This window comes from Vanessa tameamea, chromosome 24, assembly GCF_037043105.1.
Source record: "Vanessa tameamea isolate UH-Manoa-2023 chromosome 24, ilVanTame1 primary haplotype, whole genome shotgun sequence".
Taxonomy (NCBI): Eukaryota; Metazoa; Arthropoda; class Insecta; order Lepidoptera; family Nymphalidae; genus Vanessa; species Vanessa tameamea.
The window spans coordinates 168,466-192,755 of NC_087332.1; the positions used below are offsets into that span (position 1 = coordinate 168,466).

The 24,290-nt window shown below is 35.0% G+C and overlaps 1 protein-coding gene across 1 annotated transcript; it reads left to right on the forward strand.

The window, feature by feature from the left end:
- The first annotated feature begins 638 nt into the window (after window positions 1–638).
- On the forward strand, window positions 639–22,701 carry LOC113403187 (uncharacterized). Its single transcript, XM_026643654.2, has 23 exons — window positions 639–803; window positions 1,451–2,339; window positions 2,492–2,757; window positions 3,764–3,950; window positions 5,146–5,323; window positions 5,633–5,850; window positions 6,337–6,510; window positions 6,713–6,887; window positions 6,998–7,103; window positions 7,492–7,643; window positions 7,834–8,046; window positions 8,244–8,378; window positions 8,632–8,716; window positions 9,519–9,708; window positions 9,928–10,089; window positions 10,597–10,719; window positions 16,061–16,325; window positions 17,501–17,606; window positions 19,900–20,061; window positions 20,319–20,491; window positions 21,139–21,348; window positions 21,490–21,566; window positions 22,338–22,701. The coding sequence occupies exons 1-23, from the start codon at window positions 737–739 to the stop codon at window positions 22,468–22,470; spliced, it is 4,446 nt and encodes a 1,481-aa protein (XP_026499439.2). The 5' UTR covers window positions 639–736; the 3' UTR covers window positions 22,471–22,701.
- The last annotated feature ends 1,589 nt before the right edge of the window (window positions 22,702–24,290 follow it).

Consider the following 24,290-nt stretch of genomic DNA (forward strand, 5'->3'; position numbering starts at 1 on the left):
GCAGAACCGAATTACTTTTTTAAGATACTTCTAATGATTGTTACCGTGTTGCGTCATGATTGTGACTTCTGGGTCAACGATATCGTTACATCGATAGCATACCCTTAATGTTAAACAATCGGAAACTTCCGAAGGAAATCTAAAAATATTCGTAATCTCTTTTCGAACAAACGGGTCACCTGCTAGTTAGTGGTTTATTTACAGACATTGGCATTCGTAGCGCCATACCGTAAATAGCCAACGCGCTGCCATCCGCAAGACAACGTACCTTGCATCTGTATATAGTCTTACAGTTTGAATTCTCCGTATCAGACCACAGCACATAGAATTTATGATTGGAGACGAGGCAGAAGAACATGAATACGTCATTAGTACGTCACTTTACCAATACGTCACTACCAAATGTTTTAAACACATAAAATAATTGCACCCATAATTTTGTTTTGACTTCTATCTAATATTCAGAACAAGCAAAATACGAAAAATTCATACACCTAATATTAAGGAATTTGATTGAAAATTGAATCATTTCCCGCCATTATCGTATAAACATCCAAATACTTAGCATTCGTAACTGGGACGTTAAGTAATCTGTCTCCGTCTAACACGCGCCGTCTCATTCGTTAAGTTGTGACCATACTTGACTCAGTGCCTTTCACTTTTAGAGTCAGATAGTATGGTTACTATAACTTAGCGAAATTGTATTTGTGATGAAAATGTAAAAAAATTGAATAAAATGCGTAACTTACATAGTCATTTACCAAAGTTATTGTGCTTAATTTTCTTAGTGACTTTATTAACAGGTGTGTGCTGGTAATCATATCAAAATAAGTGTTATTTGTCGGAAAACATATTTTTCGTTCGAAACTGACCTCTGTCAAGATTATATAAATAATTTTGACTTTTGTGGTTCACACTTTAAGGGCTATTTTAAATACAGGATATAATAAATTTCTCAGTGTTTTTGTACTATTGAAATCTATAAGTACACTTAGGCCTTACAAAGTAAAAGTTAATTCAATGCGATTTCTGATTCTTTGCGATAATATAATAAACAAATGCAATAACGTAAGGCTGTCAAGATCGAACTTTTTTAACGAAATAACAAATGAGCGTTTTAATTAATAATAAGTCTATATAAAAGTTAAGGAAATTATTAACAACAAAAAAATAAATAACACACATTGTTTATGATATTTTGGAGATATAAGTGTTCCATAGTATTGATAAATTTGTTTAATACAATTTTAATAAGAATTAATCTAGACACTATATACAACGTAGGAGATTTAATTGGCGTCAATTAGGTCAAATTATAAGTGAACATCGCAGGTGCGATTCTGACTGCTTGGGGTAATGTTAATGTTGGCCCCACTTTCACCAGAAGCTAAACAGGGGAATATTTGTTAAATTACTAACAATCAGGTAAAGTGCTATTTTTTTTTCACAGATGCAAATGCTCTCGTACTCCGAGCCTATATCTCACAGCATGGGCTGCACGGAGAAATCGAGTTTTCTAGTAAAAATGACACTCTTATTGGCATTAGAACCAACTTGAAGCCGACTCTACAATATCCGGACGGAGTTTGGAAGTGGTCAATACACGAATATCCCGTAGATTACAGAGATGTGTCGAACGAAAGGTGTTCAGAATCCAGTCTCGGTAAAGAGCTGATAGACTTGACAGAGGAACTTGGTTACTTGATAGTACCTGGGAAAGACCATGCGGAATTCGAGAGTAAAAATACGTTAACCGGTCCCATGGGCCTTTGGGGTAAAAGTATTATATTAGAAACTGCAGACAGGGACAGAGTCATCTGTGCCTCCATTTTGTCCACGGACATGTTGTCTGAAAAGCATGCAGTCGCAAGATTTACTTCCCCCATAGCCGGTACTTTGAATTTTAGATGGTTAACGACGCCCGAATTCGACGAGACTGATTCATATGTCCAAGCTGACCTCTACCATACTAAAGTATTGAAAGAAGGTCTCGGTTATACCGAACATAAGTGGAAATTGTTCGTGACAGATATATTCGATTCAGATAAGGGCAGTCATGAAGATAATTGCAATGTTCTTCAATTAGTATTCAATCCTGAAAACAGCGGCGAGGGCATGAGTGTTGGTGACCTGGATAGCCGGTTAGGTCTAATTAAAGTGGCGACCGATGCGACAGAGAAGAAAATGAAGAAGTTATACAAGGATGAAGTTTTAAATATCTTGAGAAGTGACATGGAAGCCACGAAGAGGAATCTTTATGTTGTGATATTTGATACTAGACATTCCGATAGCTTCTTAGCTTGTGCTAAGTTGAGACCGATGCAGCCAAAGACTACCAAGTAAGTGCGATTTTATATAAAATTATTCACGGATTCAGAGGCGACTGAGGGAAAATAAAAACACAGTTTTACTAATTTGTTTTTTGTATCTACTGTAAGTTATTTAGTTGTCAAATTTGTAATAAGAAAACATGTTTTATTTTAATATGCAGAGCTCTCATCAACTCGGACGGGATTAAAGGCACTGTGGAATTCAATCAGCGATCTCCATTTGATCCGACATGGGCGAATTTCCAGCTCGGTGCTTCAGATCAGGATTACGAGTCCAATCTTAGATTTGTGAGCTCCATGCTGCAGTACAGCATTAGAGAGCTACCACCGAAAGTTATAGATCCCGAAAAGTGGAAAAGCATATGTAATACTACGGGTAATTTATATAATCCAACTGGGATTGACGAGAAGAGTGTACCACCTCCTGGTGAGTAATTGTGTATTCAAAATTATGATATATTCGAAAAAAACAGTATGCCTTTTTGAAGATACCATGAAAAGTCTTGAACATGTCTATATACAATTATATATGTAATATCGCGACGAAACTTTGTACTTTATTTGAGTAGGCTCATAACTGTTTCACCTTTAAATACATTTTTTACAAGTTTTCAGTAAAACGTCAAGCGTACGTCAAGCAACGTATTCAATATTCTAATGTAGAATTTACCACGAACCATGAAACTCAGTGCAACGCCTTGTACATTAATTATTTCAAATTTAATGAGCCAAGCATTTCCAATCAAAAGTCTTTGTTTATTGATTATTTATTAGTATGTATTTATATGTATGCTTATGTTAAGTACTGAATTAGGATTAGTATTTTTTCTTTTTTAACGCGTAACTGTTCTTTGTCATATTTAGCTCAATCTTTGTTGAAATTAACAAAACTATTATATAGTTTTATTTAATGAAAGTAAATTCTGTGTTTACGAATTATAGTTAAATTCAACTAGTATTTGGGTAACTAAGATTCCGATCTGATCGTAGTTGGCTCTCATCCAGTACAATATTGTTTATCGCTTTGCATAATACTTGCCGCGGAATTCGGATGTTACGTAGTATGTAGTGGTATTTGCTGTTAATTGTGTCACCACTTATGTAAGGTTGATGTATGTACATATATGTATGTTAAGAGTAGAATAGATTAATTTATTTAATTTTCGAATCATGACAATACTTTGAAGATGTCCTGATTTCTCTCAATGTAAAGGTGAGTACCTTTACATTGAGGGAGGATTTTATAAATGGTAGTTATGATCGCTTGGCAAATGTAAGTATTTTTTTTGTAAATGTAAGTTTTCTTGGTGGTAATTTTATTAGTTACGCTTAAGCGTTTCTTTTACATCAGATTACTTGAAGAAGTACTTATATACTAGGTAGGACTTAGGTTTAATAGTAATATAAAACAAAATGTATAAATATTTATACAGGTATGGGAACAATGGACCAGTATCCCATCGGTGACCTGCTGGGCAAATACAAGGATCGCACGGAATACCTTAACCACAAGTACTTGTTGCCGGGTCTCGTGAACGAGCTCAGCGGAGCTTATTGGGACGTCTTCCTGCCACTCAGTGGTCGAAATAGCGTTCTGCATAGAGCTGTAGTTTTGACGAGGTAAATACAGAGTAACGAGCTTAGTGTATTTATATGTTGTAGGTGAGCCGATACAGTGCGGTGGTTACACCGTCTGTTATTAACTAACAATTGCGGGACAAGCACTACTATGTTTTCATCATTTTAATATGTTTTTACAATTTATTTCACGATGAACGCAAATTTTGCGAGGATATCTGTACTTTGCAGGAAATGTTTGGCTGCAAAAAACTTAATTCGTAACTTTGACATTTGATCATTTATTCATTCAATGGTGTATGGTATGGTTGCTTAATGGTTTGGTGCGGCTAATTTTGAAGCGAGTTAGTGATATGACACGCGCGTCATAGCGTATTATTTATGTAAAATTAGATATTTCGTTTCAAAACGCCTTCGTAGCCTTCGTATTCACTCTATCGACATTTGTGCAATTATACACTTTCAGGCGTTCCACGTATATTTTATCAATTGTTCAGATTCTATGCAATAAATAATCTCATGAGTTTTACAATATCGGAAAGAAATATTTTAAAGATAATAATTAAAATATAGCAACACTAGCCTAACTTGCTTTAGCTGCGCGAAATATATCTTATATTTAACCTAAAAAACTAACTTTAGCTATAGAATGCAAACCTTCACCGCATTTTTATCCCCTCGAGGGGCGAATTAAAAAGCCTATGTTCTTCTTCGGAACTCAAACTATCTCTATAACAAGTTTCACCTAAATCGGTTCAGCGAATTAGAATTAGAATCAGCGTGAAGAGTAACAGACTGAGTTACTTTTATTGGTATAGTTATTAGCATTTCTAATATTAGTATAGTGCATTCATTGAGAATGAATGTTATGCTCCTCTTTGTCTAAAAGGGCCAACTTGTTTGTGATAGTAGTCCTAAATCTTAATAAATTCAAAATACTGCTTTAATTTTCCTCAAAATATTATTCGAATTCAAATTTCTTTATTTATTGTTTCACCATTAGCAATTCACCGCAATTCTCTCCGTTTCAAAGTTATTTATTGACTCAATGCCGTATCAGACCACAAAATGTATATTGTTCAAAAGCTACCTCGATATCAACTTTCATTGCAATCGGCTTAGTGACTCTCGCTGTCGAGATGAGGTAACAAACAGACAGAGTTACATTTGCATTATATATTACTCACTCATTGATACTGTTACGGATAAAATTAGTTCTGTTTCTTTAAATATACAGGAGACAACCGAAACACGAACTCTGCGCTACAATCCTCCCTTACGAGTATGGCACGGAGTATCAGACGCAGATGAGCTCTGCGCAAGTTGTGTTCCGTTACCCTATCGTCGGTAGAGTCATACTGAGGCAGCCTCTGGAACGACCTTGGGAGGACACCACGATCATTATTGAGAGCATGGTAACATACTATCTTCATCTGCGGATTATGAATACTGTATTTTCCAAACTTTTTGAAAATAATTTAGTGCAACGAATACAATATATTAAAACATATAAACGTACAGAACGCTTTATAAGCTGCTAAAATAACACCAATGTATGTGTGTTAAATGTAAAGTTTATGCTTTTGGTGATGTAAGATATACCAGAGCTTTAGGAGAACAAAAAGGACTATTGCCCACTTTTGGGGTATTTGAGAATCGATACTATTTCTGTTTTTAGAGCTGAGTTATGTTAGTTTCTAATATAATGCTTTGGTTACGTCTAGGTACACGCGGATGGTGCCAGCATCAACAATACTTTTGAACACCGCTGGGCTATTCACGAACACGCACCAGGCAAGGATTACTACAACTGGACGGCGCGTTGCCTCAGCGCCGGCCGCGTGCTGCAGCAGAAAGACATGGAAGTGGACGCGCGAAACCCGGAGCGCTCATGCTCTTCGGCGCACGAGGGCCTGTGTCGTCTAGGAGACTTCACGACGAGGTGCGTCTTCGGTTGCTTAACGATGGACTTACGTTGTCTAACACACTTTCAAACTATACATAATATATCAATGTTCTGACCTACTTCACGCACTTATGCGCTTTCATAAATATGCATTTGAAAAGATTCATCCCGGTGGTAGTGTACTGAGTCATCCTCTGTGCTTGCCTATACCTTCTAATCGTTAGTTATACCGCTTTACTCTGTATGTTGTGTTTGAAGGACGAATAACTCAGTGTCATTACATCTTATCAATTGATGTGAAATATGTATATTATAAAACCAATATTTTTCGTGATGATAGAAGATGACTTTTAGTTCTAGTATCGTATAGCAAAGTACGCAGAATTGGCGATGCAATGCTCATTTCTTTAAATTTCTTGTTAAAGTTCGTCTTTCGGCCATGACGATGGTCACTTGCCTTCCAATAGATGAATTGCCTTCATAAAATACGGCCACGGTTTTTACAATAATGTCATTTTGCAGGCATGGCATGTTATCCATCGCTGGAAAGAAAGTGGATAGCGCTCGCCTGACGCGACGGCTGTTCACGGACAGCTTGATCGCTCTCTCGGGCGTGCGCTCTGTATTGCGACGTTCGCTCGTGATCTACGACGACCACGGACCTGTTGCGCGCGGGGAGAGACTGGCTTGCTCCATGTTAGTTATTACAGAATTCATGCTTCTTTTTAATGACCAATAACGTTAGTGAAGAAATTAACAATAATCATGTTCTAAAGTTTTACGATTGAGAATGTGGCAAATTTAATGTCAATAGATTTATTAATACAAGAACTTGTCAAGAATTGTACAAGTTGGGTTTCAATTTGAACCAGCCTTTATTATTAATACTTTTTAATAGCGTGAATGGTCATCACCGTCGCAAAGCTGTTATTCAAGATTGGTTCGGTAACGGAAACACTGTGGGGTTGAAGGGCAAGCTGGAGTTAACTCAGCAGTCAGAATACGACATAACCAATGTCCAAGTCACGCTGGAGGGACTGGACGAAGATATCAGAAATTACAAGATACATATGGTTAGTAAGAATTTAACTTTAAGAAGACTTTAACTTAAACCTATAAATTCATTTTAAATTGACAAACGGTCATAATATTAAGAAATATTGATGGTATTCTTGTTTTGCAGACTCCTATAGAAAAAGAGTTGGAGTTCCCTTGTGAGAAGACGACAATTTACGATACTTACAACCCATTCCACGTGAACAAATCGCTCAGTCCTCCGACTGCTAAAGGTGAGGTTATCATTTTTCAAGTCTTTTACTTGGGCTTTGTGCAAGCCCTTGTCTGGGAAGGCACCGCCCACTTATCATTTATTCTACCGCCAACCAGCAATACTTAGTATTGTTACGTTCCGGTTTGAAGGGTGAGTCAGCCAGTGTAACTAAAGGCACAAGGGACATAGCATCTTAGCTCCCAAGGTTGGTGACGCATTGGTGTGATGTAAGGAATGATTATTATTTCTTACAGCGTCAATGTCTATGCGCAGTGGTGACCACTTACTATCAGGTGGTCCACTTGCCCGTCTGCCTATCTTTTACATAAAAATTAAAGTCTTTTTACACTCTTCCCTAAAAAATATTAAAGATTATAAATAATAGCACATTTAGCTATTCCTTACAGGAACTGCAGACCAGTACGAACTTGGCGATTTAGGTGAAAAGTACGGTCTCCTTGACAATTTTAAAACGTTAACAACTTACTACAACGAGACGCAACTCTCTCTGTATGGGCCTTATAGTATTTTGGGCCGGTCCGTCGCTCTCCACAAGAAGGTACAATTTATTTTTTTATATGCAAGTGAAACGTAATTCGAAAATATTTATTTTGTTATATACCTCTTACAATTTATTTAACATTTCGTAGCATCTTAAATGGGTAAAGTTTGATCTGATTTTTTCAGAAAAAAAACGAAATGATTCTTTTTATGATACATAAAAGCATGATATAAATATATTGTGTTAGAGCAAAGACCGCCGCTGGGCGTGTTCGTCCATCGAGCGCGGCTACAGCCCGACCGAGGCGCGCGAGATCCGCGCCATCGCGTCCTTCCACCACCCCGGGGGGTTCGCACACGGGTTCGTACGCATGACGCAGCTCGTGCACGGCGACGGCAGCACCAGCGACACCATTCTCGAAGTCAAGCTGCGACACCCGGGAGTCAGGGACACCAACCTCGTGAGTAGCAACTTTCGATTTACATCTTTCAAGTAAAGAAGTTTGCTAGGCCTGGGTCTAGGGATCTCACTAAATAACTGGTGTGCGAGGGGACCACGCCAGACAAATATATAAAAAATAAATTTGATTTAATTTGTATACGTTTACCTCTGATAGTATTATGGCTATGGTAATCCCGTATCGTGTTTGTGCGACAGACTCACCACCACAGATGGGAGGTGTTCGTGAACCCGGTGGGCGTGGACGCGGCGGTGAAGGTGACGGGCACGCGCTGCGTCGCCGGCGGCTACCGCTGGAACCCGTACTTCACGCAACTGGCGGACCCGCTTAACGTGAGTAAATACACAGCGTGTCAATGGAGTAGACAGTTTGCTGAAATACTACTGCAGACTCATTCAACGGAGCTATCTTTTTGCTAATTATTATGCATGCATGTATTAATTAATTTCTTATATAAATAAGAGTATCGCCACAACCGAGAGCGTTTGATTATAAAACTTAAATACGGGAAATTACCAAATAATTAAATAGTAAAATAAGCAGAACAACTTTATAACAAATAATGTATTGTGTGCCATATTTTAGCACGACCTTTATAACCAAGAGTGTGGCGCCGACAATCCTTTGAGGTGCGACGTGGGCGACTTGACGGCCAGACTCGGAACCATAAGTTAGTCGTTTATATTTACATATATACAATGAACATAATTAACTATAATATATTATACTAGAGTATAAGAAACTAAATTTATCTTAAGAATATAAATAAACAAAAAAATGAGAAATTTATTATACGGTATTTTAAAATTAAAGCATAATATTTTTTAATTTATCATTATTTGATTAAAAAGTTTGTACTGTTAATCATTATGTTGTTACAATTTGTATAATCTATTCTAAAATTATAATTTCGTTTAAGCCTTTTGTTAACAGTGTAAAGGCTACTTCAATAGAAGAAGGAAGGAATATAAAGCTCAGCTGTATTGGACACTCCTAACAGTTCTTGTTTAATATATCCTTATTTATGAAACAATACTTTTCCGAAGTTCCGATAACAGCTTCATCGACTTTCGCATTCGCAAACCCATAATGAATATCACAGATAATTTAAGTTCTCGGCCAATTATGTCGCGTGAATTCGATGTCAAATATTGTCTATTTATTTTCCGCTTATGATTGGAATAGAGTTTAGGTACAATTGTAGTAGGTATTATAGTTTAGTATAGGTATTATGGATAGTAATGGTTTGTGCAGGTCCAATTTGGTACCTCACTCTCATCAGTCGTTTGATGATAGAATATATCATCAAACAGCAATAGTATATTATATTGTGTTTCAGTTTACTTTAATGTTAGGGACTGTTTAGAGTATGGAATAATTGTGTATTTCTTATAGTGCCAGTATAGAGTTAATGGAGTGTCAACAAGGAAGGTGAAAAAAAATAATACCTAGCACTATTTTTTTCGCAACAGCCGTAGGTGGTCAGCGGCAAATGTTCGTGGACAGCAACCTCCCACTCGAAGGGACTGTGTCTGCGATGAGTCGTTCTCTCGTGATATTTGGTCCCGACAGGAGCTCGGAGCGCTTCGCCTGCGCCAACATACTACCCGACAAGGATATCATAAAGTTCGTCAATATTATGAAGCCTCCGAGATTTGTTTTGTAAGTATAATCTTTTGGACTAATATTCTGACTAACGTCCGTACAACTTATGAGAAATATAAATCTTTAACAACTGTTTACTAGGTTCTGCATATAGTCTATAAATCTTCTCTATTATGTTGCAATTATTCGAGTTGAATAGACTCCACTATTTATTATTTTACCTTGGTTGTACTCCTCGATGAAGATTTTCTTCATTTATGTTTTATTGTTTGTCAGGGGTCAGTTCCTTGCGGAAGTAAGGCGAGTGATGGGGGTGCCGGAGTGGATGGTGGGTGTGGACTCGCGGCGCACTCGCGTGCTGCACGCGGGCGCATGCGTGCAGGTGCTGCTGCACTTCACAGGCCCTGATGCTAGCCGACTCGAGCTAGATTTCACTAAGTAAGATCCTTAGGTGACTCTTCAGATTCTAAATGCTGACGAGGTATTACCAACGCGAGAATGGAGAAGTTAAAGGAACCCTGAGTACGGAATTTAGCAGCCGCATACCACATAGCAGCCCATTAATTCACTCCATACATTTGATTAGTTCGTTTTATACATGCATTTATTTCTTATTTATATGTTCATAATGAAATATATTCTTTCAGTTTTCAACCATTGTAACCCGTAAACATATAACAACAATTTTATTATTACTTCCTGTACCGAAAACATTTTCTGCTATTGCTTTGACAACATTAGTCTGGAACTTCACTGGCTTCAACTAAACTCATTCAAAATAGTAAAAACTTACACCAATGACGCGAACAACACCTCTGTCGTTTAAAGAAGAATATGTTTTATATATATGTATATAGAATAATATATGTTTTATATATAATTATAGTGATTACTGTCCTGCAAATCTGTAATAGAAATGGTGTCAAGTTGGCAATTTGTTTGTAGGTTACTAGCATCAGGGCGATTAGATTCTCCCTCAATATTCATCCCTGGCTTCGTCGACCCCAAGCGGAAGAGAACCATCTCCTACCGTCAGTGCGGCGTTACTGACCCGAATGAAAGAAAAAGTAAGACGTGGAATATTAAACTTACAAAATCAAATAAATATTTACCTATGATAGTATACAATACCAAATAGAAGACCAAGATGTTGGGAAAATACGAATACTAAAAATGCTCTCAGCGCAAATTTTACAAATAACCAAATTGACTAGGGATTCAATCAATACTTTTAAGAATCTGTATGCAGATATACTATCGAAAGAAATTACGAGCTGAAAGTCACAGTGTCTTGATATGATATTTCCATCAGGCGGACTTTTTAACTACTTTGATTTAATTAATAAACAACAGTTCTCTGTATGTGGGTATATTACGTTTATTCATATTCGATTATGAATAGGAAACAATTAGAGAACTAAATTTATTAGGATTTCTTTACTTTTGTTTTAGCTCACCAAAATCAAATTTTTTTTTTTAAGACTTTACAAGCAATTATTTTGAATCGACATTTTCCACGGTCAAATTTAACGTATATTTACCGGGCCTGGCCCGTAGAACTGATAAGAAACTCAGTAGTTACTCTTTTCACCAATCATATATATTATCATAATCACGCTGACTAAGATGTTCGTCTGACTATCAAATAAAAAAATATGTTTTACAAACAGCGTAATTGATTCTTATACTTATTTACAGAACCGACATTCTTCTTTTCGTCGAGGTCATCTTCAACTCCTCTACAGACGATTAGCGTTGGCTTGTGTACACTCCTCTATCTGATGAGATGTTTAATTGTATAAAATAAGTTATTATAATCTAGTACAATAAATGTTTTTATTAAAGAATGATCTTTTATATTTACTGACACCCGTAACCAAGCTTCTAAAAGGTAATGAAAGCGGATAAAAAATGCATTTTTTCAAATCAAATCAAATCAAAAATCTTTATTCAATATAGAAGTGTTTACACTTGCTTATTGATTGTCAAAAATCTACCACCGGTTCGGAATTTAGCACCTCGGACCTGAGAAGAACCGGCGAAAGAAACTCAGCGGGATATTTTTTTTTTTTTTTTTTTCATTTTGCATGTACAATAATTATTATATTTTAGTTATTTGAAACAGCCTGGAGGCGATCATTTCATTCCCAAGGTGTGCAGTCAACTAAAAAGTCATTAGTGTTGTAATATCCTTTAGCACACAAACGCTCTTTAACGATTCTTTTGAATTTTATAATTGAATAATTTTGAACGTTTTCTGGGATCCTGTTGTAAAAACGTATACATTGCCCCAAAAAAGAGTTACTAACCCTGTGTAATCGGGTACTTGGAGTAACAAGTTTATTCTTGTTCCTAGTGTTAATAGAATGTACGTCACAATTTCTGGGAAAATCGTTTATGTTTTTGCGTACATACATAACATTATCAAAAACAAATTGAGAAGCGACAGTCATTATTTTAATTTCTTTAAATTTATCTCTTAACGAATCTTTTGGGCCCAGGTTATAAATTGCACGAATAGCCCTCTTCTGCAGTACAAAAATAGTATTAATGTCAGCTGCATTACCCCAGAGTAGGATGCCATACGACATTATACTGTGGAAATAACTGAAGTACACAAGGCGAGCCGTATCCACATCAGTCAAAAGTCTAATTTTTTTTACCGCATAGGCTGCAGAGCTGAGTCTATTCGCCAACTTATTTATATGGGGGCCCCATTGGAGCTTAGAGTCTATTGTCATACCAAGGAACTCTGTTGATTCTAAAACATCTAATGCTTCCCCGTTTAAGCATACACTCGTTTTGACACATCTTACATTGGGAGTAGTGAATTTAATACATTTAGTCTTTTTACTATTTAACATTAAATTATTAACACTAAACCAATTTACTATTTCAGAGAGAGTATTGTTCACATCGTCATATATTGAAAGACGTCTTTTTATTTTAAAAATTAAAGAAGTATCATCAGCAAACAATACTATCTCGAGTTTATCACCTAGGAGATGTGGCAGGTCATTTATATAAACAAGGAAGAGGAATGGTCCAAGAATTGATCCTTGAGGGACCCCCACAGTAACTGGAGACCCGGGAGATCTCTTTCCATTTACATCAACCCTCTGAATCCGATTGCTCAGATACGAAATCAGAAGACTGAGTGCAGTGTCCCTAATTCCATAATGACGTAGCTTCCTGACCAAAGTTTCGTGTTGCACGCAATCAAAGGCCTTAGATAAATCACAAAATATCCCTAAGGCATCCTGTGACTCCTCCCAGGCCCTGTAAATATTTTTAACGAGCTCAACACCAGCGTCAGTTGTCGAGCGACCCCTTGTAAATCCAAATTGTTTCTTGTGTAGCAACTTGTTATTGTTAAAATGTACTAGCATTTGATTTAGTAATAATTTTTCAAAGATCTTGCTAAGAGTTGGTAGTACAGAGATGGGCCTATAGTTGTTGGGGTCTGATGTACTACCTGACTTAAATATTGGTAATACTCTACTATGTTTCATGAGGTCAGGAAACACGCCACTAAGGACACATTTATTAAATATAGTGACAAGGTAGGGTGCGATTACATCAATTATTGAATTGACTACCTTGACAGAGATCCCCCACAGATCGGCCGTTTTCTTAATATCTAGTGATCTGAAGGAACTTATTACATCACTTACACTTACTGTATTAAATTTAAAGCTAATATTACATTTTTCCACGTGGTTTTTTAATAATGATTCAGCAACGGTAGGAGAGGAATTTAATGAGTTAGTAGTCGAAAATGGAATGTCAGCAAAAAATTTTTCAAAAACAGTTGCAACATCCCGATCTGAGGAAAATAAATTGTTGTCAATAGATAAGCTAAAGTCGGAGATGTTATTTTTGACTCTTCCAGTTTCACAATTAATAATTTTCCATGTCATTTTAATTTTATCAGGTGCGTCAATAATTTTTTTTTTTATATGCAATGATTTAGCTGTATGACATACACGTTTGAACAGTTTAGAGTAGGCACTAACATAACTGATAAATGAAAAAGACCGGTTGTATGATCTTTCACTATAAAGTTCATACAACCTCTGCCTACTCTTGTGAATTCCGACAGTCGCCCAATCATTAAATTTAAGAAAATTCCTAGAATAGACTGTCTTGGAAGTAAATGTGGCATTAAATTCTGTTTTAATTAATTTAAAAAAATTGTTATAAAGCTCATTAGAATTATCATTTAATTGTAAATATGAGAGCTTTGCCATGATATTACTTCTGAACTTCTCAATTCGATACAAATTGATTGGAACAAATGTCTGTTTTAAATCCTTAGCATTATTTTTTATTTGCGAATTAAATGAAGCCAACTGTCCACAATGATCAGAACTTAACATATTTATAATACATTTATGATTAGGTACACAGTTGGTAAATATGTTGTCAATACATGTTGCAGTGGATTCAGTGATTCTAGTTGGCTCTAAGAATAAGTTAATGAGGTTATATGAATATAATAATGATCTGAATCTAATACTTGTGCTATAGTTTTCTAATAAGTTTATGTTAAAGTCACCACAAATAAAAATATATTTACTTGATCCAGATAATTTCAATAATGCACTTTCCAATATTTTCTCAAATGCTTCATATAACCCGCTAGGAGGTCTGTATACGCATACAACAATGACATGCTCAAGCTCTGCACAGGCTATTTCAATAGTCTGCTCAATAGAAAGGCTCACAACATCCTTACGTTCTTTAAATTTTAGATTTTTGTTAATAAGTATTAATGAGCCACCACGTATAGCTTTTTTTCTACTGAACATACTAGCCATCTGGTGACCACTGAAATTAAACATAAACTGATAATTTACAAGCCAATGTTCTGTTATACATAAAATATCAATGGCATTACTGTTTATGAATAACTCAATTTCTAAATCTTTTCCAGCCATTCCTTGAATGTTTTGGTGCACCAGGTTTACAAGTTTACTATTATTATTGTTTTGATTATTTCTAATTTTAGAATTTAGGAATTTATCCAAAGTTAAATTACTATTAGGTAAATTAATATTAGTATTAATAATACTTGAGCCAGAGACTACCTCTTTTGTCCTAAAATTCAATTTAAATTACTTTTGTCAGTGTTAATATAAATTAAATTGTTATTTTTATTATGCATATGATCCTTGGTAACATTAGGCATAAAATAATTATTAATATTGTAAGCAATTAGGTTACCAATTTGTCTTCTGGATTTTATTGGTAGGTACGTAGTACCTCCTGTCAACTTAAATCTATATATGAATTTATTAATGTCAAATAACATAAAATCATTGCTACAATGTCGGGTCAAATTGTATAAACATACATTTAAGTCATAAATATGTAAATTCTGTGCATCTGTCAAGGTATGTGAATATGGAAATGTACTAATTATAAATTTGCATTTCTTTTGATTTTGAATTTTACATAATAATTTTATATTCTTAATTAGATTATTTTTGTTCAGAGCCAAGCTGTCTCCATGCATTAATACAACTATATTATTGGAATCCAGATGCATAGAACTTATCTTATTTATTTGGTACTGATAGGTTGCCCCGGGTGAGCATGTATTGACTACATTTTTTATCTCACTTTTTAGTATTGAGCCAAAGCCCTGACCTAACTTGTCAGATACTACTATAACATTTTTAACATTTTTATTTATATTTATTTCTAACCCCAGTTTATTGTGGTTGTGGAACCCTGGTGAACATTGACTCAACTTGAGAGGTTGGGACACTGTGTTAATATTAGTATTAGCAGAGGCCAACTCATTTTCTTGAGTATGCAAACAGTTACACATGGATTCCTTTGATAAGGACTCAAATTTTTCCAAGTTCGAGGTGCATAGCTCAAGAAGATTGTTGGCTGCATGTATATGTTCCTCTATCTGTTTTTGAGCCAAGTCATATTTTTTATTTACAAATTCTAATGATCTCTGGAGGCTAGAAATTTCTAGTTGCAGATGTTCAATGTTATTGTCATATATCAATTTATTATTTTGCAACTTATTATTACATGATTTTACTTTATTAATCAAATGTGACCGTTCTTTTCTCATTTTGTATACATATTGATATTTATAAGTATTACTAATTATTTTTTTTGTTTTATTAATGAATTTATTTAATTTTATGTATTTTTTTATCTTGTTATGTGAACTCATATAGGTATGATAGGTATGATATATTTAAATCAATGTTAAAACGAGGTATTTGAATTCATCCCTTGTTATTAAACTCGACGTCACGGCGCAGGCGCGAAAAGAAATCAATACGCGCTCCACCATTGTACCACTTGGTGAGCTCCAACGACGACCGAAAATGCTCTCAGGAACCATGTATATTCTATCGCTTATATGTTATGCTTGCAATGCAAATTTGGAAGGTCCATTCCTATTCTTTGGACCGAAATCTCTTGAAAAGTACAAACGGCCAGCTCTCAAGGCCTTGGACCAGGATGACTTGATGAAGATTTACGGAGAACAAGCGGCTATCGTGGTGTTCAATAACCAGGATTCGGTGCCCCTATCCAGTGGCAATTTTCCAAGATTAAGGAAAATGTTGGAGGGTCAAACGACACTGGTTCTACCACAGGACTTTTTAGACGTCCACCCGGATTACATTATCAACGAAACTCAGGTATGTAATTAATGTTGTGTCATTTAAGTAGAGCAGGTAGTGTTTATATTTTACTTTGATTTCTTATAATTCGGAAGGAATCGTTGAAGTTAATAGTACGAGTAGAGCAAATAAAACTTTATTTGATTAGTCGTATTAGCATAGTAAAAAAATGAAAAACACTTGTAAAAATTGATTGCTATTTCTAACCTTTAAAGTAGGTCAAGGTAAATTCAAAATGGCGATCAAACGCCGGTGCTGTAATTTAATGGCTATTGGCAAGGTAATCACAAATATGATAACAGGACTTAAGTAGCGAATCAAATTACAACGACTACTAAAATTGAAAATATACTTTATAATCCTCCATGAAAGTCAACAAGTATTATCTCCATGCTTTTTTGTCATCCGTATAATATTGTATTGAATTATATGCTCTATATATAATGTATTTTTTTACAAATTATTTGAATTTATGAATGATAAATATCTGCTAGATCAATAAAATTGCCCATGGATTTTTCTCAAGGAAAAACATTTTTACTTACTTTACATTCTATATTCGCAGTTGGTCAGTCAGATACGATTCACTAATTGATTAAATAATAATTCTTCTTCACCGGAACCTAGATGGTAGGGGTGGTTAGTCTCTAAAAATAATTTGTATATTATAAGGACGGGTGTTCGCGGTGTTAATAGAAACAACCTCTCTTCATGAGTAAACATTTATTACTGTCCCCCTCAGGGATATGCTTCAAGTATTATAATATAATATATATGTATATAGCTATGGGTATTACAATATAATATTTATTTATGTACATACATATACATTGAGAACGTAAATACAAATCAAAATGAGAAATAGTTACTGTATAATACTCAAAAAATCTAAATCAAAATATACTTTATTCAAGTAGGCTTTTACAAGCACTTTTAAATCGTCATTTAACAAACAATATTAAGTGAAGGTACCACAGGTTCGGAATGCAGATTCTACCGAGAACAACCGGCAAGAAACTTAGTAGTTACTATTTTTCAACAGTTCATAACTATGAGTACTCCGTTGCTTTAAGATTATTCCGAGCCTGTAGCAGAGAAATGAGCCCTCCTGTCAACCAGAAGCGATAAGACGGGATGTTGTTTTATGCTAACATTTGTTTATTCCACTTGTTTTATAAGTGGTTCATTACCAGGTTCTGACGCTGCAAGGGCCGTGGTCGGAGCGTGATGCGCAGATGACCGAGACATTCGCTAGACTTCAGGATATTTATGGTGCTGGTCGTGTTCTGGGAGTTTTAGGTAAGTGGACACTTATAAATTATGTTTTGTGATTGTAAATTGGCAGTTGAATTCGTTGTTATCACTGTATGTTTATCTGCGATGTGTTCTGTTACAAATAAGGGCGTTCCAGTATTACGTAAGCAGGAAATGCATTAAAACTCTTTTAATTTTTTGTTTACAAAGAGGTACATTATAAATTTAATTTTGTTAATTTAATTCAACTAAAATGGTTTTCAAAACAATATTTAATTGAACCATACTATTCTATGATGATATATCGATTTATTTTTATATATCACTAAAAATTAATAGTTGAGTTTTCCGACAGTATACATAATTCTACACTAGGTACTAATTGTAAGAATAGATTTGTAACTGTTTTAATAATGTAGAAACTTCGACGCGGAGCTCGTCGACGATACATGATTTTCTATTTTATAATTTTAATAATTAAATTATTGATATTTAAGAATATCTTAACTTTTCGTAAAATTTAAAACAACGATAAACTTCGTATTGATGTTTATTTTAGCTCAATAATTTCCGAGACATGTCTCTTGGACCATAAGCAAGCATACGCTCATATTTTTTCCAAATCTTAAAGCCAAAGTGGAATAAGGCGTAACATTAATCGATGACTATTAATAATTCGAGCTGACGCTGAAATACAAAAATAAACTAATAAAATAAAATAGACGTTTTTCATTCTCGATTATTCATTGATGGCTGTCAGCCAACACTCTGTTGGCACAAAATTACTGAAAAATTGTTTATTTATAATTGGAGACAATACTTTCAATTGCGCCGATGTTTTAGCAACTTACACATTTTGATATATATTATAAAAATATTGAATTTAATAATTGTAGTCTTTCTAAAAATGAATTTACTTTGTAAATACTTGTTGAAAGGGATTTGTGAAAGTTAATTTGAGTAGGTACCACTCACTTATATTCCGTCGCCAAACAGTTATTACTTGGTATTGTTGTGTTCTGGTTTGAAGGGTGAATTATTCAGTGTAACTGTAGGCACAAGGGACATCTCAGTTTCCAAGGTTGGTGGCGTTTTGGTTCGTTGATTGGTTTGATTGGCTAATATTCATGGACAAGGGTGACCCCCTTATCCATAAATATTATCGTGTATGAAATTTTAAGCATTTCTTGCCAACCAATGAACGAATGTGTTTATAATCAGATGGCAGATACAATTCCAAAAATAATCGATATTGTTTATTAAGAATTCGTATTAAAATATCTTCACTGCTATTTGTATACTGCTGGAATAGTATACTTTGATTATTTTTATAGTATTATGTCTTCCGACGTTTTACTTTGGGGTAATGCTGCTGCTTAGAACTCTCCGACCTATTTATAATTTTTGAGCTCGACTCCTTTCCGGATATTTTTAATAAAGTGCTCTACTGAAAATTGCTTCACAATTTGTTTACAACAGCATTTAGTATATTCATATGAATATAGCCCTTTTTGAAAGAAATACTGAGAATCATTGTATAGAGACGATTATTAATCATTTTTTAAAGAACTAAAGCAACATTATTTTCAAGACTTTCAACTAATATTCCTATTTACTCCTCAAATAAACGTAAAACTTGAGCTGGGAGTGCTGAGAGTGGACGACAATAGCCCAAGGGGTCAGGATCGAAATTACGACTTTTTACATCGCTTTGCGGCCCTGTACCATTGCACTATTAACGCCAAAAGAGTTAAAATTAAGACGCTTAGTTTTCGACTTTGCCAAGTACCTGGTGGTAAATGGTCACCGTCGCCATATACATTAGCGATGTAAGAAATGTTTACCATTCCTTACATCACTAAAGCGTCACCAACCTTGGGAACGGATATATATGTCTATTGTGCCTGTAGTTAAACTGGCTTACTCACCCTTCAGACCGGAACACAACAATAACAAGTATTGTTGTTTGGGATCTATTGGAAATATACTTTTACAACAATATTGTCGCTTTAGAGTCCATAGCATAAATATTCCAGCAGTAAAAAATGTCTGCTCCCACGCTAATTAGAAGGTTTGAAGCTTATTCTTCTGTAGGTTGGTGGATGTAGTCGAACGTTATTCGACATCAGGTTTCCACTCGATGTTTTACTTTAAGTCGAGCACGAGATAAATTATAGATAAAAAATAGGCAAGCGAATACTATTTGCTACTCCGGTCTACGATAAAGATCCACTCGTTTTATCTACTGGGCCATCTCGGCTATATTTACTTATAAAAGTTAAGGTAAAATTAGATAGATTAGATATATTTATATATATAGGTATTTTAAAATATACAGGAAATTCAGTGTCTCAAAGCCAGCCGTCAGATTACGAAGGTGACTGGATCCGTGTGCGTCGCCAGGCTTCTGATGAGAGCACTACTACGAGTGCACCGACCGCCGCCGAAGAAGAGAAACCGGCTCGGGTGTTGCCGAAATACGCCCTTTATAACGCCACGGGTCAGCCGTATTTACATATTTAATATCAGAAATATTATTTACACAATAAACTTGGGTCATATCAACGTTCGATAAAAAGCTTAACAAATAATTTGATATTTTTATTGAATACACCCTAATATTCTAGCTTTATGACTGTGAATTATAATATAAAATGTCAGTTACAACTTTTGGCTTTTGGATTTCAAAGTAAGTATTTTTTGTTATTAGCTCACAGGTAATTCCGAAAATTTATAAAACGTTACGCTCCTCCACAGGTCCTCCGGGTAAAGGAGCTCTGATATACTCCACAGGGTGGCCAGAACTGAAGTGGCCAGATGGTACATTGACGTTACTGGACACTCCGGTGGGAGAACCCACCGTGAAGCCTACCCGCCTTTATACCATCCTGGTCGTTCGTTTTGCTGATGGGGATAATACTAGAGACAAGGTAATATCTTTGATATATGATGGTTTGGTAACTGCTGTTGATCACTTTAATCTGACTTGCAACAACAAACACAACATTATTAGCCTTTATGATTTTTAACTTTAGTAAATCAATTATAGCTCCTTGAAGTACATAATATGTTTTTGCTTAAAATAAATAATTATTATATTTATAAAATCATTATATTCTTTATTCAAATAGACTCATAAAAGCACTTTTACCGAGAAGAACCGGCATGACACACATTAGTAGTCTTTTCCACCATTTTAATTACAGACTATGTCAATAACTTACAATAAAATGTTTGTATGTGCCGCCTGGAAATCAACAATTACTAAGTCCATTTTTTTGACATGAGCTTTAAATTTTTCTGTATTTGTTGAACTTTGCAATTTTAATGTTCTAAGTATTTTAGAATGTACCTGCTTAAGTATCATGAATTACATACATTTTTTTTTATCATTATTTACTCCGTTTAACCATTCACTTTTGAAATGCTTCTAACTACGAAATATTTTGTAATTATAAATATTTTTTATACTTAGGACGCAAATTCGCGAACTTGGCGAGTTTTGTAATTTTGTACAAATTATAAAAAGAAAAATATAGTCTAAATAAATTTCATTGTGACCATCTGATGTTTCCAGATAACCCTAGAGTTCTCATTCAAACAATTATCTGGCTGGTGGACGGCGGTGGGTGTCGAAGTGAAGCGCGGTCTGGAGAGCACGGGACTCAACCTGCAAGCGCCCGCCTCCCCCGACGCACCGGCAGCTGTTCTGGGGAAGGCGTACCACTGCTCGCAGTCACTTGTCTACACATCTGAGGAAGCTACGCTCGAATTTCCAGATATACAGGTAATAATAGATACCATTAATTAACGGAAAACTAAACTTTTTAGTTAAACGTGCATTAAAGTATTGCACTAAATGTTGATTGGGCCTGGCGAAGGAGTTGAGTTTAAAATTCTGAATGTTTGGTTACATATTCGTTTTCAGATGCAGGTATTTATGGACAGCACGGAGAAGTTCGCGGACGCATTCGATTGCATCACGTTCACGACTGTGCCCATCTGGTGAGATACCGCTTACAACGACAGGTTTTAATTATATCTCTATAATTCCAGCAATAATGGATTGTTGTTAATGAGCATTACCAGAACTGAACAAATTGTCTTTTATTTGTATATTGGAACTAATTTTGCAAAGGACATGCACTATGTTTACTACAAGGTTTTCTTATCTAACTAGCATATTGAATATATGATGCAAATAATACGAAATACGTATAATGAAAAATTGTGAATGATGATTCACAAGTGAATTGAAACAAGGAATATTTTTAATTGTTTCAATAAAAAAAGGATATTAAAGATTAAATTTTCTTAATGTAATATTGGTAGTGTTGGTAGTGTTGCATATCGATAGTCCAATATCGATAGACTATCGATAGACTATCGATAGTGAAGGTGTTAGCGATAGTATTGCAAAAGCCATTACTTTGATCCTAAACTATCGATAGTCCAAAAATATCGATAGTTTCAATAGTATCGTTGCTACCAATAGTATTGCTTACAGAGAGCTAGTGATACTATCGATAGTATATAGTATAGTATATATATAGTATAGCAAACAAAAGTATTGCTCACGGAGAGCAGATATCGATAATATCGAAAGTATTGATCAAAACTATCGATGTCCTGAGTAGTTTTCGAGGTCAACTGTCGATAGTCAAACTATCGATAGTTCTGCAACGCTGTATTTGACCTCACTGACTGACAAATCTTTCCATGTTACGTTTAACTTTTGGGGTTAATTGTTATTTTCATCGAGACTTCAACCCACAGGTCCGGTCTCATGGTGACGTTCATGATGCTGACCGTGCTCGCGATATCGATTGTGATGATAATGGATATCAAGACAATGGACCGCTTCGAGACGAACAAAAGCAAGCAACTAAACATAACTGTTATCGATTGAAGATTCTCATAGAAGTAATTATTTCCTGGAACCTTTGTAACCTTCAATCATGTTGAGATGGATTTATATCATTAGACAGATTATCAGTTAAATAATGTACTTCTACTAATTATATTACTAAACGTATGTCGTTCGCAGAAATATTGACCTAACTATAAATTGGAGTATACTATTTACCGATGCGGATTTTTGGTAAAGGTTAAAAGAATCTGGAGAGATTTAAATGTATCTTATAGTAATAATCTGATCATTTGTTAATAAACTATGCGCCGAAAGACAGTTCTCGGACATTACTTTTTAAAACTTTTAAAATAAATGTCATTCTATCAATCCATACGATATAATATTAATACAATAACGATTTTAGGTATAAATGTTGTCGAAAGGACGATTGGTTAAGCAATGATGTCGTCTTCTTTTTCGAATGTAAATCAATAAACTACTAATCTTTATAATATAACTAATCATATAACTAAACGCAAATTAAACACCGTTTGTAAGTAAGACTGTTTATGATCGTAATGTGTAATTAAAAATGTTCTGAAAGAATTAAAGTTACATATCAAAAAATTTTTTTTTTATTTCTATGGTTATTTATTTACAAGTCTAGTGTTCTTAATTGATTAGCAGTAAAAAAAATTGTATTGAAAGCTTATCCCTACTGGAGACTAGCTGTTACAGGCGCGCTTCGCTTCATATTGAACAAAAAAAGGTTGAGCACTATTTGTACTAATATAAAGTCTGAGTATTAGGTGAAACTACTGAAAATAGTTGAGTAAGTGATTGACTCACAAGGCAGAGAAATCAGTATATATAAATATAAAGATTTAATCCAGCCAGTTTGTCTAATATGAGTAAATACACCGTAATATTGGGTACGGTAACGGAGAAGAATCCAACACTCTCACGAATACATTAAGGACCGCTTTTCAAAAATCATCTTCATCAAATGTGCAAGCCACAATTGCACATCAGCGTAACTCATGCAGTTGTTGTAATAACGTGTTACACGAAGAAAAAACGTCGCGGAGAAATTGATAAAGAGGGCAAAAATGCTGTGGCAATCAAAATTATTCTTATTGGGTAGAGTCAGGCTGGGTGGCTAGTAATTAATAAGATTGAATTTTGAAATTAACAAATATTTCAGATTAAACAAAAACAATTCAGAACTTATTATCAGGTACGCGACGCCACTAACATAGTTTATGTTAGATATAAATCTATGTATATACCTTCTCAAGTTCAACTGGAATTTTAAGTGGAATTAATAGGATAATAAACTAATAATAATCTTCAGACGTGTACGTATGTTTGTGAGTGTGTATGTGGGCAGCGAGGTCAAAAGCTTTCCACAGCTCCTGTAAGATAATGAAACTAGTTCCTGGTTATCGCGAGATCTTGTATGTCTATTATGAACTTGACATTGCAACTAACTCGTGAACATTATGTTGTCTGCAAACAACATTATCATTAGCCGTGATGGGCCGGTGGTAAGGACCCGTAAATCTTTATGGAAGATTACGGGTTCAAACTCTAGTAAGCACTACAAAATTGTTGTATGATTAATTTGTGTTTATAATAATTAGTCTCGGGTTATGTTAAGGTAAACGTTGTGGCATGAAATATGTAATTCTGCACACTTGTACCAAGTCGCATAGGAATATCGTGGTGGAATAAGCTCCGATTTTTCAAGAGGAAGAAAACATCGGTCTAGCCGTGTCACATTTGCTGGCTGATAATTTCCAACATTATGGCTATAAATTGTCAAATCATAAGATACTCCAATTAAACGTTTTACATTTAAATGGAAACAATTAAAA

Bases quoted from the DNA above. Each gene is read 5' to 3' on its own strand.
- LOC113403187 (XM_026643654.2), top strand. From the start codon at position 737: ATGCGTAACTTACATAGTCATTTACCAAAGTTATTGTGCTTAATTTTC. The intron at 8,717-9,518 runs GTTAGTCGTTTA...TTTTCGCAACAG, and splicing joins GGCCAGACTCGGAACCATAA to CCGTAGGTGGTCAGCGGCAA. The intron at 20,492-21,138 runs GTAATATCTTTG...TGATGTTTCCAG, and splicing joins GGGATAATACTAGAGACAAG to ATAACCCTAGAGTTCTCATT.